This window comes from Sorex fumeus, unplaced genomic scaffold (assembly GCF_029834395.1).
Source record: "Sorex fumeus unplaced genomic scaffold, SorFum_2.1 ptg000265l, whole genome shotgun sequence".
In the NCBI taxonomy this organism is placed as follows: Eukaryota; Metazoa; Chordata; class Mammalia; order Eulipotyphla; family Soricidae; genus Sorex; species Sorex fumeus.
In genome coordinates this window covers 39,479,990-39,494,039 of record NW_026606322.1, presented here as the reverse complement: position 1 = coordinate 39,494,039, position 14,050 = coordinate 39,479,990, and the positions used below count along the sequence as shown (strand labels likewise).

The 14,050-nt window shown below is 33.8% G+C and overlaps 1 protein-coding gene across 2 annotated transcripts in view; it reads left to right on the top strand.

Annotated features, from left to right (window-relative positions):
- Positions 1-14,050, top strand: part of NCAM2 (neural cell adhesion molecule 2) — a 442,733-nt gene that overhangs the window by 241,220 nt on the left and 187,463 nt on the right. For both annotated transcript variants that reach the window (XM_056109214.1, XM_056109215.1), the window contains exon 2: positions 11,586-11,660. In XM_056109214.1, coding sequence (XP_055965189.1) covers positions 11,586-11,660 — 75 coding nt within the window. The remainder of the gene's footprint in view (positions 1-11,585; positions 11,661-14,050) is intronic.

Below are 14,050 nucleotides of genomic sequence, written 5' to 3'. Positions count from 1 at the left end.
AAAAATAATAAGATAAATAATGTGTGCTCATTGTTTCAAGACTACGTAACCTCATGGAGAAACGGGATCTAAATAAAATGGAATATGTTAGTTGCTAATAAGAATAAATGCAGAACTAGTGCTATATTGTTTCTGTACTGGTGCTGAGAAATGAACACTGGTGGAGGGATAGGTGTTGAAATACTGTATGACTGAAATCTAATCATGAATAGCTTTGTAAGGGTCTATCTAGTGATTCAGTAAAAAAGTAAAAAAAATGCAAAGTCTCACAACAGCCTTCCATAATTTTTATTATTTATAAATATAGTCTCACAGAATGAGCTTAAAAACAATATAATCCCTTTGTGTTAAAGTACACATGGGTGCTTTATTTATTTATTCATTTCTTCATCAGAGGGTTACTCCTGGCTCTGCACTCAGTAATTAACACTAGCAGTGCTCTGGGGACCATAAGAGATACCAGAGATTGAACTCCAGTAGGCCATGTCCAAGGCAAACACCCTACTCGTTGTAGTATCACTCTGCCCCCAAATTTATTCTTATTTTAAATGATTCTTATGAATATGTTTTAATGCAATTTCTTACGTGTTTTAATAAAAACATACAGGATTCAAAATGAAATAGGATATCATTTTATTCTTGAAGATGTCAAAACCTTTTGGGAAACAGAAAAGAAGAAATTGCCTAGCCCTACATTAGCCCAAAGGCATGGGGGATACACTCTTTTGAGAGGCAAATCTTGGTTGATAGGAGTCTGAGGCACCACCCAGATTTAGAAACCTAACTGAGTCCCATTCAGAGATGGTTGGGACCTGCACAAAAGTAGAAGCTAATGGGAGTATAAAGGTCATGACAAGTATACAAAGGACTATCAATGTTGTAAGGCTTTTCTTATAACAATGACCAGTTTAATTTTAATGTATACAGTGAACTCCAGACTGTGACAGTTTAGAGGAAAAAATAATTGTATATATTTTCCCAGGAGCCATTATCCTTTTTTCTCCCTCTGGAGAAGCCCATGTTATCTTTGTCTCTCTTTCTCTCTACTTACATCTCTACAAATTTCTTCCAACAAAAACTATTTTGCTTCACTTAAAGAAAAAAAAAGCAAGAAAAAAAACCTCTTGAATATGTATGGTCAGGTATGTCCTTACATGAGGAAAAGGAGGAAAATTGAAGAATAAATAGAGATATAAAAAGAGAAGTCTGTTTGCAACATTTTCTGAGAGTAAATAAATGTTTATGTTTTTATTTTCATGTGATTTTTCTCCCATGCTTGAAAATTCATAGGAAACACATTTGAATAATGTCAGGTCATGGTCAAATTGCAAAAGATGTTACATGTCAGGTGTGAAGTAATTTGGTTTTAATCTATACAGTATATGAAACATATTTGTATTGTAGAGTGTTAGATATGTTGTATTTTCAATCCAGCACAGTGCTATTAACATTCTGATGAGATCACAATGTGATCGAGAGTTCGTCATAAATAACAGCAAGTTGAGATGTGATCTGAGATTTTATATTTAAAAGACTGGTTTACTAATTGAGCTCCATGGTTTGAGACAGTAGTCAAATTTCTGTGCAACTAAGCATAGTATTTGGGATCTCATTAAAATGCACAAATTATATCCATGTCAGGCTATATTGAGACACCCACATAGACAAACTCATACTTTTCCTCAAGGGTTTCTGCTAAGTTCAATACCCATCCTTGTTTAATTTTACCAGTCACTCATCAGACCAGATCTGTAAAGAAAAGAAATATAACTAAGTCAAAGAGTAAGTCAAAAACAATAATCTGATCAATATCAGAAGGAAGAATAAGTTCAATTCCATTAGCCTCATCTTTGAGAAAGAAAGGGTTAAAGTCTTGAATATTTCCACTTTATTTCAGGCAAAATGGACTCAATTGATAACGCTAACACAAATTAACAAGAGAATAAGAAATTAGATATTATAGAAAATTATGTTGAGAGTTATCTTTGGTATGCCAATTTTGAGAGAGAGAATTTTAAATAACATAGTACATATTAATAAATATATTAGGAGATCCTAAGACAATTGTAAGGAAATTTTTCCACGAAATAGTCTATACAGAGTCAATTTGTAAAAAGGAGCCGTGCATTAATGGAAGTAGAGTTTAAAGCCACTATATTGAGTCAGATTATGCTAAATGTTATTTTATGTATAAATTTATACTTAAAGAATATGTATACAAAACTATGAGAATAAAAAAGAAAGCAAGAATTACTAAGAAACATAACTAAGGTTTAATAAAAAAGAAAGTATGATGTAAATGAGTAAAATGTGAGTAATCCGAAAAGGTAGCAGAGAATAAATATACAGAAATCAATGAATTGAGCAATTGAGGAATATAATAATTGCAGCTTATCCTTTATTCATTTGATTAACTCTGAATATTGTAGTTAGACTTAAGAATCAGGAGACTTTGGTTAACCTTAAGAATGACAAGCTTGTCATTTGTAAGAATAAAGTAGAAGTAAGTTATATCACTCTATCACTGTCATCCTCTCCCGGTTCCTTCATGCATGAGGCTTGTCTGGACGTGTGGAGAGTGGTCTCAGCATGGCTGTGGCTGGTTCTTGAGATCTTCGAAACCTGGGGCTCTGTTCTTCATCGATTTCCTTGAATAGGTGCCAGTAACGTCTCCAATTGTCCCAGCCCTAAGATTTTAGCAGCCTCTCCTTACTCGTCTTCACCAATGATTGGAGGCTCTTTCAGGGTCAGGGTAATGAGACCTCTTATTGTTACTGTTTTTGGCATGTCGGATACGCCACAGGAAACATGCCAGACTCTGCCGTGCAGGTGGGATACTCTCGGTAGCTTGCCGGGCTTTCCAAGATACTGGAAAATATCCTCTATGATGATGTGTCTACACGGTCCAGAAATATGTTCACTCATATATGAGACTCGACCTGAGCATGTGAAAAGCTGCCTGGAGTGTGGCGGCGGTTGGGTAGTGGAGATCAACTGCCAGGGCTGCAGCCCTTGGGGTGGGGAGGGCTCTCAGCCGCCTCCCTCTGGGGAGGCCCGACCGAAAATACCCTGGGACAGAGTCTGGTGACATATTATGGGGGCCTCATTTTATGCTTCTGGGTGGAGCAGCCCTGTGTTCTGGAGGGTGGCCAATGAGGAGATTATCTGACAATATATTTTCAAGAAAATTATGTGACAATAATATGTGGGGCTGGGGATTTTCTCCCCCTCCCCTTTTATAATATAATTTAAGGAAGTCAAGTAGAGTCCAGCAAATTAATTCAACAGAGAAACGGAGAAAGCATGATATCATTTATTTATTTATTTATTTTATTTTTTTGGTTATTCCGTTTTTTTTTCTGTTTTATTTATTCATTTTTTTTATTGAATAATTGTGCAATAGACCCTTATGAAGCTGTTTATGATTAGGTTTCAGTCACACAGTGTTCCACCACCCATCCCTCAAACAGTGTACATTTCCCAGCACCAATGTCTGCAGAGTTCCTTCTATCATTCCCCCGCCCCCACCAGGAGCTTCTCTCTCTTTCTTCTCTCACTCCTCTCTCTTCTCTCACTCCTCTCTCTTCTCTCTCTTTCTCTGCTCTATAATTCCCTCTTCTCTTTCTTCTCTCCTCTGTCTCTCCCTGTCTCTCTCTCTCCTCTCTCTCTTCCTTTTAGACATCGTGGTTTTCAGTACATATACTGAAAAGTTAACAGGAATGTCCCTTTACCTGCTTTTAGCACTCAGTTCTTACTTCATTATTTTATTATATTTGAGTTGTAAACGTTTCTATGTTTTGATGTGACATGACTAGCAAAAAAGATTTTAAAGTAGTAGGTTCAGTTATTTTTTAAATGACTAGGTGATTAGCAAATGCATCATTTTCCTTATTTGGAATTAAAAGAATTAAGATGCTTTTTGTTTGTTTTTTGTTCTGTTTCTTTGTTTTCTGGTTTGGCCTCACCTAGCTATGCTCAGGGATTACTCCTTGTTCTGCACTTAGTGATCAATTCTTGGGGTACTCAGGGAAATACGTGTAGTGCTGTGGATCAAAGGCTGGAGCAATAGCACAGTGGGTAGGGTGTTTGCCTTGTATGTGGCCAACACGGGTTTGATTCCTCTGTCCCTCTCAGAGAGCCTGGCCAGCTACCGAGAGTATCCCTCCAGCACGGCAGAGCCTGGTAAGCTTCCTGTGGTGTATTCAATATGTCAAAAACAGTAACAACAAGTCTCGCAATGGAGAGGTAAGTTACTGGTGCCCGCACGAGCAAATCAATGAACAATGGGAGGACAGTGCTATAGTGCTACAGTGCTGTGGTTCACACATGGATCAAAAGGGAGTTAATAGTGTGCCAAGAAAATACTTATCTCCTGCACTATTGTTCTGGCTTTTTGTACACTTTTTAAAATCCTTGTATTAAGAAATCTTAAACAAAGGGAAGAGAGGTTACTTGGCACACTCGGTTTGATTCATAGTGTCACATAATGGTCCCAGAGCATCACCAGGAGTGAACATTGAGTGTAGAGGCAGGAGTAATCCCTAAGCACAGCTGAGTGTGATTCAGTACACATTTTTTTAAACTTTTATTAGTGAAACACCATGAGGTACAATTGTAGACTTACACATTTATTTTTTAATTAAGAAAAAAGAAAAGACATAAGAACATGGAAAGGGTTTACACTGTATACTCTAAAGTTGTTTTAATTAAGTCTAACTTTGTTTTCTTAGAAAATTTACATGAAGCTATTTAAAATAGCTTTGATAAAATGTTTGCCACCATAATTTCCTAAAATATTTGCTGATAAAATGCTTCTTTCTTACGTACTTCAAATTTCTGAATTTTCTTGAACATTTTGTAATTTCTGACAAACAATAATATATATGGACAGTAGTTATGCATTAGCATTTCAAAGTAAAAATCGAACAAAATCAATGCATAATTATGTTAATGTAGATACAATTTCAAAATGTTTTTAGTGGAAAATAAAATCATATTCATTTGGTATTAGTAGTAAAGCATGTGTATCTTCTTTGAGTAAGACTCTTTGAGAAATTTATAATTTGTAGTAAATTTTATAATCTAATAAGTTCATAATGTGGATACAATGGTAAAAAAGTGTCCGCTTGGAAAATATTACAAGTCATTATATAGGATGTGTTAAAAATCATTTATACGAAACATATCACTACCTTAAATTATCTCTGCTTGTCTTTTGGAATTTTAAATGAATTTAACTTTTTTATCAGTCTCATAATAGATTGATTAAATTATCAGTTTAAGATCTCTGGATAGTAAATTGGCTGTTTTAAATGCTACTATATTAAGTTCATAAAATACCGAGTACCCTAATGGATATGTCCACAATTTTATTGCTTTTAAATTTCTGAAAATTAAGATTGTCTGAGTATCTGCTATTTTAACTATGTGTTTACTAAAATTATTAAATTTTAGCATAGATTTTATTAAATATTGCCAGTTTTACTTTTTATATTAATTTTTATTTATTAAACAACTTGAAACTTTATATTCCCTACCTCCATTACTTTTTTTTTTTAATAATGTAGGAGTTCTGCTATTTGTTCAGCCATTGATTAAGCTGATTGAGTTGGGCATGAACTGCACATTACTTTTTTATTTTACTTTGTCACCATGAGTTAACAAGCTTTTCATGTTTGAGATTCAGCCGTACAATATGGAACACCTATCCCTCCACCAGCAAACATTTTCTATCACTGATGTCCCCGGTCTCCCCCCACTGCACACACACATCCCAGTCTTCACCCGGCCTCTATGGCAATTTCCCCAATACTCTCTTTCTAATTTGGGGCATTATGTTTTGCTCATATTTTCCCGCCACCATTCAGCCTACCTGCCAGGAGCAGATGCTAGATAATTTATTTTCCGTTGCTCATTTTGAATATCATGAGAACTTGCATGGCTGTGATTCTAAATGCAAATTTCTAGATTGTAAATGATTGGGTTCCAGAGACATCTCTGTATGAAACTAATCCATTTTGGGATTCAATTGCGAGTCTCTGGGCTAGGGCTGTTTGTGTGCTAAGATGGTGCCTGGAGACAAATTGTGGGAATGACAGCCAGTCTTCTGGGCAGGCAAGGACCCAGGGAGGGACAGTCCAGGTCCTCCTCCACCATGTGTCCTGGAGATTTATCCCAAAAACCCACATATCAAGGGCCTTGCTTGTGGAAGCTCTTGGTCACTGGGATTCCATCTGGAGTAGGCAGTGAGAGTGCACCTGCTCTATTTGTGGTGTCATGGTTATACTGGTGCAGTATGGGGCCCGGAGAGGTCTCCAGCACTGTGTTGTCTTCCACAACTTGCTGCTGTGTCTCTGGGCCAGAGATGTTGGTACACTAAGATCCACAATTCATTTTCAGCAGATTATATTTTGGTGCAATCCATCCTAGAGACAGTGGAGTCAGGCTAGTAGTATGGTTGTGATTTTGGATTGTGGAAGCAAATGGCTACTGGAATCTCTGCTTGGGCAGTCACAGTCCAACCCACCCCGTCCGATTTACTTCGGTCTATTCAGCCATACATAGGTCCATGTTTAACTGTGGCTTTTATATCCTTTGAGATTTATTTAGAGTCGGTAGTAGAGCTTACAGGGTGGTGCTGGAGTTGGTTCGTGGGGGTGACTACCAGTGCATCCATATGTATTGGAAAGTGGGGGGAGGTAGCCCATCCCAACTCTGAGATAGCCATGAGTTTATACAGCTGAGCAAGAGATAGATTATGGGGGTGGCTCCCACATACCTAAATTTTGGCCATTTAATTTCTTGGTAAACTTGGTCACAAGTTGTTGGGGTCTGGCAAAAGGCACAGTGGCAATTTTGAGGTATTAGGAAGTCTGAAGGCCTCCACTACTTCTTAACCTGATTTTTTTCATATTTGTGAGCCTTGTGATAGTGAAGTTGAGATTTCCTTTTGTCAGGATTGCTCTAACTGATTACAAAGATAAATTTTTATTTGATTCCTAAATTTCTGAAATTTTTTAAGAGCCAAACCAACCACATTCATAGTATAATGTGAAAGCCATAATGTGTACATTCTCTTATTTCTTTAGTTATCCCATCTTGTGACTGATCTTTATTAAATACCAATAATGTTATCTTAGCTTCTATTTTAAATAACTAAACAATAAAATAGCTGATCTAAGCATCTCAGATTGTTTTGAGTTTCTCTAGTATTTGTAAAAAAAAAATGGGTAGGAGAGTACCCCGGGTTCAAGACCCTTGCATGTATGACCTCAATATATTTTTGATCCCCAGCACTGTGTATGTCATCCATACACCACCAGGAGTAATCCTGAAGATCATAGCTGGGAGGAAGCCCTGAGCACCAGCAGGTGAAATCAAAACACTCTGCCAATCTTCCCCCCAGAAAACACTCAATAATCAATAATGCCCTTATAAGATGTAGACCTTATAGAATACCCTTAAATATTTCTGAAATATATTAATCTATTCAAATTACATGAGTAGGTTGAAACAACAAAACTAGTTTTTTTCAGCAAAATTTATGCTATTTTATTTTAATTCTATCCTAAATAAGTTATTAGAAATACTTAGATCATTTTCTAAATGAAGGTTTTATTGTAAATAATATAAAAGAACACTATCACTATCCACTATCATTTGATGTGCCTAAATTAAAATGCCAAAAATGAAGGGGAGATTAAATGGAGAAATATCAAAATATCATTCCATGTTTTACTTTCTCAGAAATTAATTTATCATGTTAGAAAATAACTTCATTTTTTTCTGACATTTTGGTCTAAAATGAATTCTTGTAGGTGGCCATGGTTCCAGTATGATCAGAAGAGACTCTGGATTTTAATCAGTAAAACAATAATAAAGGCATAACCTTAAACTTTAGTTTTCCAGATATTTGTAAAAAGTACTATATATGTGAATATATATGTGTATATATACATACTTATATACATGCATATATATGTGTGTATATATGTGTACACACACATATATATATATATTTCCCCATTGGCAATGTGTTTTATCAGAAAACGTTGTATTTTTTATATAAGCTTAAGTAGGTGAAATATAACACTATACCATTACCAAAATGACCAAGAAAACTATCATCCTGATTAATGTGTGAACAATAGTATGCTCTGAATGGAAAACTAATCAAGTATTTTAATATAAATTAACTAATTAAATGTAAGCTTAATTTTATTTTAATTTTATTAATTTTATTTTACAACAAGCTTAATTTTATTTTAAGTTTATTAATTTTATTTTACAACAGTGCAAAATTTTATTTTACAACAGGTATTTATTATGATTTTTAGCTAACTTGTTCAGAACTGTATTTTACTTTAAATTGCCTACTTCTTTCTTGTTTTCTTTTTATAATAGACCTTTCTAGGAAAAGAAATATACTCTAAAGATGAAAGATCGAAATCTCAGTAGTAATAGATTGCAGATATTTGTCAGTTTCTTTCATATACATACATTCGATTTCCAAAGCTTACTAATATTGTCAGTGTTCTATACCAAGTGTCTAACTAATTCACTGTCACTGTCCTCCTGTTCATCGATTTGCTTGAGCGGGCCCAGTAATGTCTCCATTGTGACACTTGTTACTGTGTTTGGCATATCAAATAGTCACGGAAACATTGTTTTCCTGAAACCCAATCATAAACAAATTTGTAATTCATGCTTAATTAATTTTATTTTTCTATAAAAGAAATAGATTAGAGCACCAAGTAAATTACTACCTCATCTTAAAATTTATAGAATTAAATTAGTGGGTGAATGTTTTAGGGAATGAAAAAGAGTGCACACAGTGTGATATTTTGGAATCTGTAATTCTAAGAGTTAACCCTTGATAAATAGTGACCAGCATGCCATTTCGGTAGCCAAATGCTCCATCACTGAGCTAGAGTCCCTTGGTTAAACACATGTTTTTTTGGGTAAAAGGGGAGTCAATTCAATTTGTGCAAAGAAAATTTGAAGCTAAAATATGCTGTCAGATTAAATGTTAGCTAAAGATGGAAACTGAGAAATTGGATTTGTGAGAAGTGCAGGCTGAAGATCCAGGGAAAAAAAAACTGCTTACAAAATTAATTCTGTTTTAGAGAGAAAAAAAAAGGGAGAGAAGAAAGCAGAACAGTTTCCTGTTCTCCATAAGCTCCTGCAACCTCTTTCTTACCTGGCTCTTTTTTTTTTCTCTTTTAATTTTTATTAGTGAAACACCATGAGGTATAGTTGTAGACTTAAAAATTTTGTGCTTGGGTTTCAATTATACAATGATCAAATGCCCATCCTTCCACCAGTGCCCATTTTCCACCACCACGGGTCCCAGTATCCCTCCCACCCCCCCATACCCCCATCCCACCCTGCCTCTGTGGCAGGGCATTCCCTTTTGTTCTCTCTCTCCTTTTGGGTGTTGTGGTTTGCAAAAGAGGCATTGAGTCTTTTACTTCTACTTATAGGTATGCACAAAGCTTTCCAAATATCTAACATCACTGAACACATGCACAGAATTTTTGATTCCCAATATGCAACAGATTCAAGCTTATTGTAAGGGGAATTTCAAATTTCTTGACATCTATATTATACTTCTATTAATCCCCATTCTACACTTAAAATTACCATTGGGATTTTCACCAGGATTGTTTCACGTATAGATTTTAGAAATGCTCTTGTCCCCAGATTGTACTTATTTCCCTACTTATTTTAAGACTCTCCTTTTAAATAGTTCTATGAATTTTCCATATTGTTATTGAGGATTTTTATTTATAATACTGTTCATGATGATGTTTTGTACAGTTTTGCCTCTGTATGATCATTTAAAGTTTCAGCATCACACCTTCCATAGTGCCTGGTTCCCTTCAGTGTCTCAGTGTTATCTGTCTGTCCCCAAAATTCAATTATAAAAAAAATCAATGGGTCTAATTTTCTTCTTGTTTCTTTCAAATGATTCTTGCTCATAGTAAGTATTTCTCTATGAAATCTTCTAACAAAATGGGGTTTTTAATTCAAGAGTGATATGTTTATAAAATATAATTTAATGCTGACTGATGATGTCGTTCTTCTGAAAGAAATTTGTTTTCTGCTACTTTACTGTGGACCTTGTATTGTGATACTTTATCACATGGAATTTCTCAGTGAATATCGGAATTTGATTAAAATTAAAATCCCAAATATAGAATATAGTTATAACTCTGGATGATATATCTAAAATAATTTTTTTTGTATCTCATGAACACTGGGAGAAGCTCACATCCTTTTTGAAGCTCTTTTGCCAGTGTGTAATTGATTTATTCTGTACTGGAAATGCTAAGAAATAAATTTATTCAAATATAGTGTTAACTGGTGCTATCTATAGCACCTTCTTTTCTTTGTCTTTCTTTGTTTCTTTTTCTTTCTTTCTCTTTTTTCTTTCTCCCTTTCTCCCTCTCTTCTTTCTTTCTTTCTTTCTTTCTTTCTTTCTTTCTTTCTTTCTTTTTCTTTTCTCTTTATAAACTCTAAGCCTAATTCTATGAAATCTGTGAAATTTTTAGTTACTCTAGTCCTAAAATTCCCAGGGCAGCTTTCAACTCAGTTTATATTATCATTCACTTTTTCACCTTGATACTGCATTACTCTATTGTAAGTTCCCCTGTCAGTTTCTAGGAACAAGAAAGACAAAATTTGATTTAAGGGAGTGGTCACAGTATCATTTGCAGTATATTACTAATATATGTCTTGTAAAGTAAAAGAACATATAATATTTTTGGAGATTTGGCCCATTCAGCAGTAGTCAGGGATTACCCTTGACTTTGCTCAGGGTTCACTAATTACAGTGCTTGAGGGACTATAAACAGTGTGGGGAATTGAAGTGACCTCAACAGAGAGCATGCAACGACTTACCCCCCTGCACTGATTCTTCAATCCCAGCACATAATTTTTAATTTTATTATTTTTTAAATTATAGCAATTTTATTTCAAAATTGACAGCAGACTTTTGAAAATTTCCACTATTCTATTGTATTGTTCTGGTTCCTCTGCAGCTACTTAATTCATGACAATGAATGTTCACTCATCCTTCTTTACTTTCTCTGTTGCCTTGGTTGATCATTTAAAGGCAATATTTCAATATGTATAAAAAGGTAGTTGATTTTTATTTTAATTTATATAATAACAGTATATAATTTGATCTTATCAAAAACTTGTTTGATAATTCATTTCTAATGATGGGAGACATTTTTTTCTTTATCTGTTGTCCATGTTTCAAAAGCATAAAAGACTTAACCTCTGAATATAGAATACTTGAATCTGAATTTGTTGATTTTTTAATAAAGGTACTTCATCATTGATCTAATGAATTCTCTATTTATCTACTGATGAAATAACATTAAATATAATAGTTACAATGTTAAATTATAGTTTACATAACTTTAATTTCTTTATAGAGTCTCCCCTGTAAATCAGGGAATTATCTAATTTCTTTAAGGGATCATAATTGTTGCTTTTATCATATGCAAAACTTTCTATTAAAATCTTAAAATGCCTATTTAGATATGTAATTAATTTTATTCAAATATTTTTTCCAGCTCTTCTTCAAGTGACAATTTCACTTAGCAAAGTAGAGCTAAGTGTGGGTGAATCTAAATTCTTCACATGTACAGGTATGTATTTTTACAAGCAGTTTCACGTTACTTGCTTTATATTTTAATTATTACATGTAGGATAAATTAGATCAGCTAAAATCCAATGTTCTAAAAATAAAATCACATATTATTTTATTCATAGTGTTTGAAAAAATGTTAACCATCACATCTTTATGTTGATCTCTGTGCATTCTATAGCTGTTAATTTTGAATAAATGTTATTTTAAAACTAGGTAATTTAAGTTTAATTGAACTTGAAAATATAATGTGTGCTAAAATATTTTAACAAATTTAAATATAATTCCTATCTAAATGTTAATATTTAGAATGAATTAAATATTATAAATATGTAAAAGGTAAATTAGACATGGAAATTGCATTTGAGTTATACTTGGGTGTAAATTTTAGGACTGAGTAAATAAAATATTTAAAAACATTTGTAAGAAATTAGTTGTTTATCATGAGATTTTGTGTGTTGTTTATCATGAGATTTTGTGTGATTTCTGTAACAAATAAAACTGTCTACCTTATGATACCTATGAGAAATCATATGATTATTATTCAGTCTGATTATTTGCATACAAAATTCTTTAAGAAAATGCTTAGTCAAGCATCAAATTCCCACTCAGGATCTATATCAAACTCACAAATGAACAAATTTTACTTCTATTCTGATTCATTATATATTTATGCACACCTACATTTCAAAAATATTCACTACTTCCAAAATTACTTTTTAGAGGAGTTTAGACACATTTCTTCCTGATTATGCATAAGAATGCTGAAATTAATAAAAATAAGCATTTCTGATATAAATTTTGTTATAAAAGTAGACTTTGGAATATAATAAATCATTTAATTATTAAAATTAAAATAGGCATTTAAAATATAAAGTTTACAAATACATTTATGATATTCTGTACAAAGTATTTTCTCCTATGTAAAACTTGAAGTTATTTGTTCATAAATTTGTCCTGTTTAGTGCTTGAAATGTTTGTTGATACATGGTTTTGCGTGTATAACATATTTTAAATCAGACACTTAACATTATACGTGCCGACAAGCTTTGGCTGATAATAAGGTCATTGTTTCCAAATCATGTCATTGTGTTATATCAAATGGACAAACACAAGGCTGGAGAGATGCTTAATGGAATAAGTGCATGCTTTGCATGAAGAGGCTCTGTTCAACCTCTGCACTTCCTGCACCCCTGAGCACTGCCCAGAATGACTTTCCAGAAGAGAACCAGTAAGAGTTTCTCAGATATACTGAGTAAAGCATCAAAATAAAAAGCAAAAGCAAAAGCAAAAGCAAAAACAAGCAAGTAAATATATATACACAGCTTTGCTGCGTTATGTCATTAGTAAATAATGTAGCAGGTTTTGATGATTAGCTTGGATAGAGGTCTTCAAAAAAGGGGGTTCTGGAAGTTTGGGACTTTCACTGATGATCTCAACAAAAATGATCTGTTGTTCAATGTGAGGGCCCAGGTGTGTGCCTCTTTGACCCTGAGATGCTAGATACTCCCAGAGCACCCCAGGAGTGTCAAGTACTTCTCAGGGACAAACTTAGCAGTGTTTGTGCGCTCCGGGTTGTCCCTGTTGATGCATCACTCAAGGCAGTGCTTGGATTTGAACCCAGGTTGAGCACACGCTAGGCATATGCCTAACTATCCTGTATCCTGTCTCATTTTCAGTGATTTTTAAAATAAAATGTTTGTAAAATTTGGTTAAATTATATTTCCATGAATTTCATTGAATAATATATAGTTTAAACTATAAACTAACAATTCATTGAAACTGAGGTTGAACTTTTTTTGTAATAATGAGACCAAAGAGGGAATTGGAAGTAGCATGCTTACCTAGCATATAGTTGGCCCAAGTGTGATTTCTTAAGCACATATCGTCCCTGAGTCAAAACCATATTTAAGTCCTCAGCAATGCCAAATACTGCTCCCAATGACATACCCCTAAAATATCATATAGCAAGTTTTAGTATTATTATAAAGAGACCTTATATATGCTAAACGTAGTAGTAGAACAATAATCTAAAAATAAAGAAATGATAAATTCAAGGAAATCAGAGTACTTGGAAGTGCTTTCTACTGTAGGAATGTCTACATTAATTTAACTGATATTTTCAAGCACTCTAAATCACATTTCATAAGCTTTATGAAAATCATGCTTTTCTGAATCTAGCAAGTGAGCATATATACTTGGATTTGTATATCATCTTTCTGTTGATATACATCTACCAAGAGTGGAATTTATACCTAGCTGAATACCCTATGCAATTTTAGTACTTACGCATGGTGATAATCTGTTGATGTTCTTACAAAAATTGTATCAGAGCTTAAAAACCAAATGGAAATTTTCTATAGAAGTTTCAGATTTTGCTTTCCACATGGG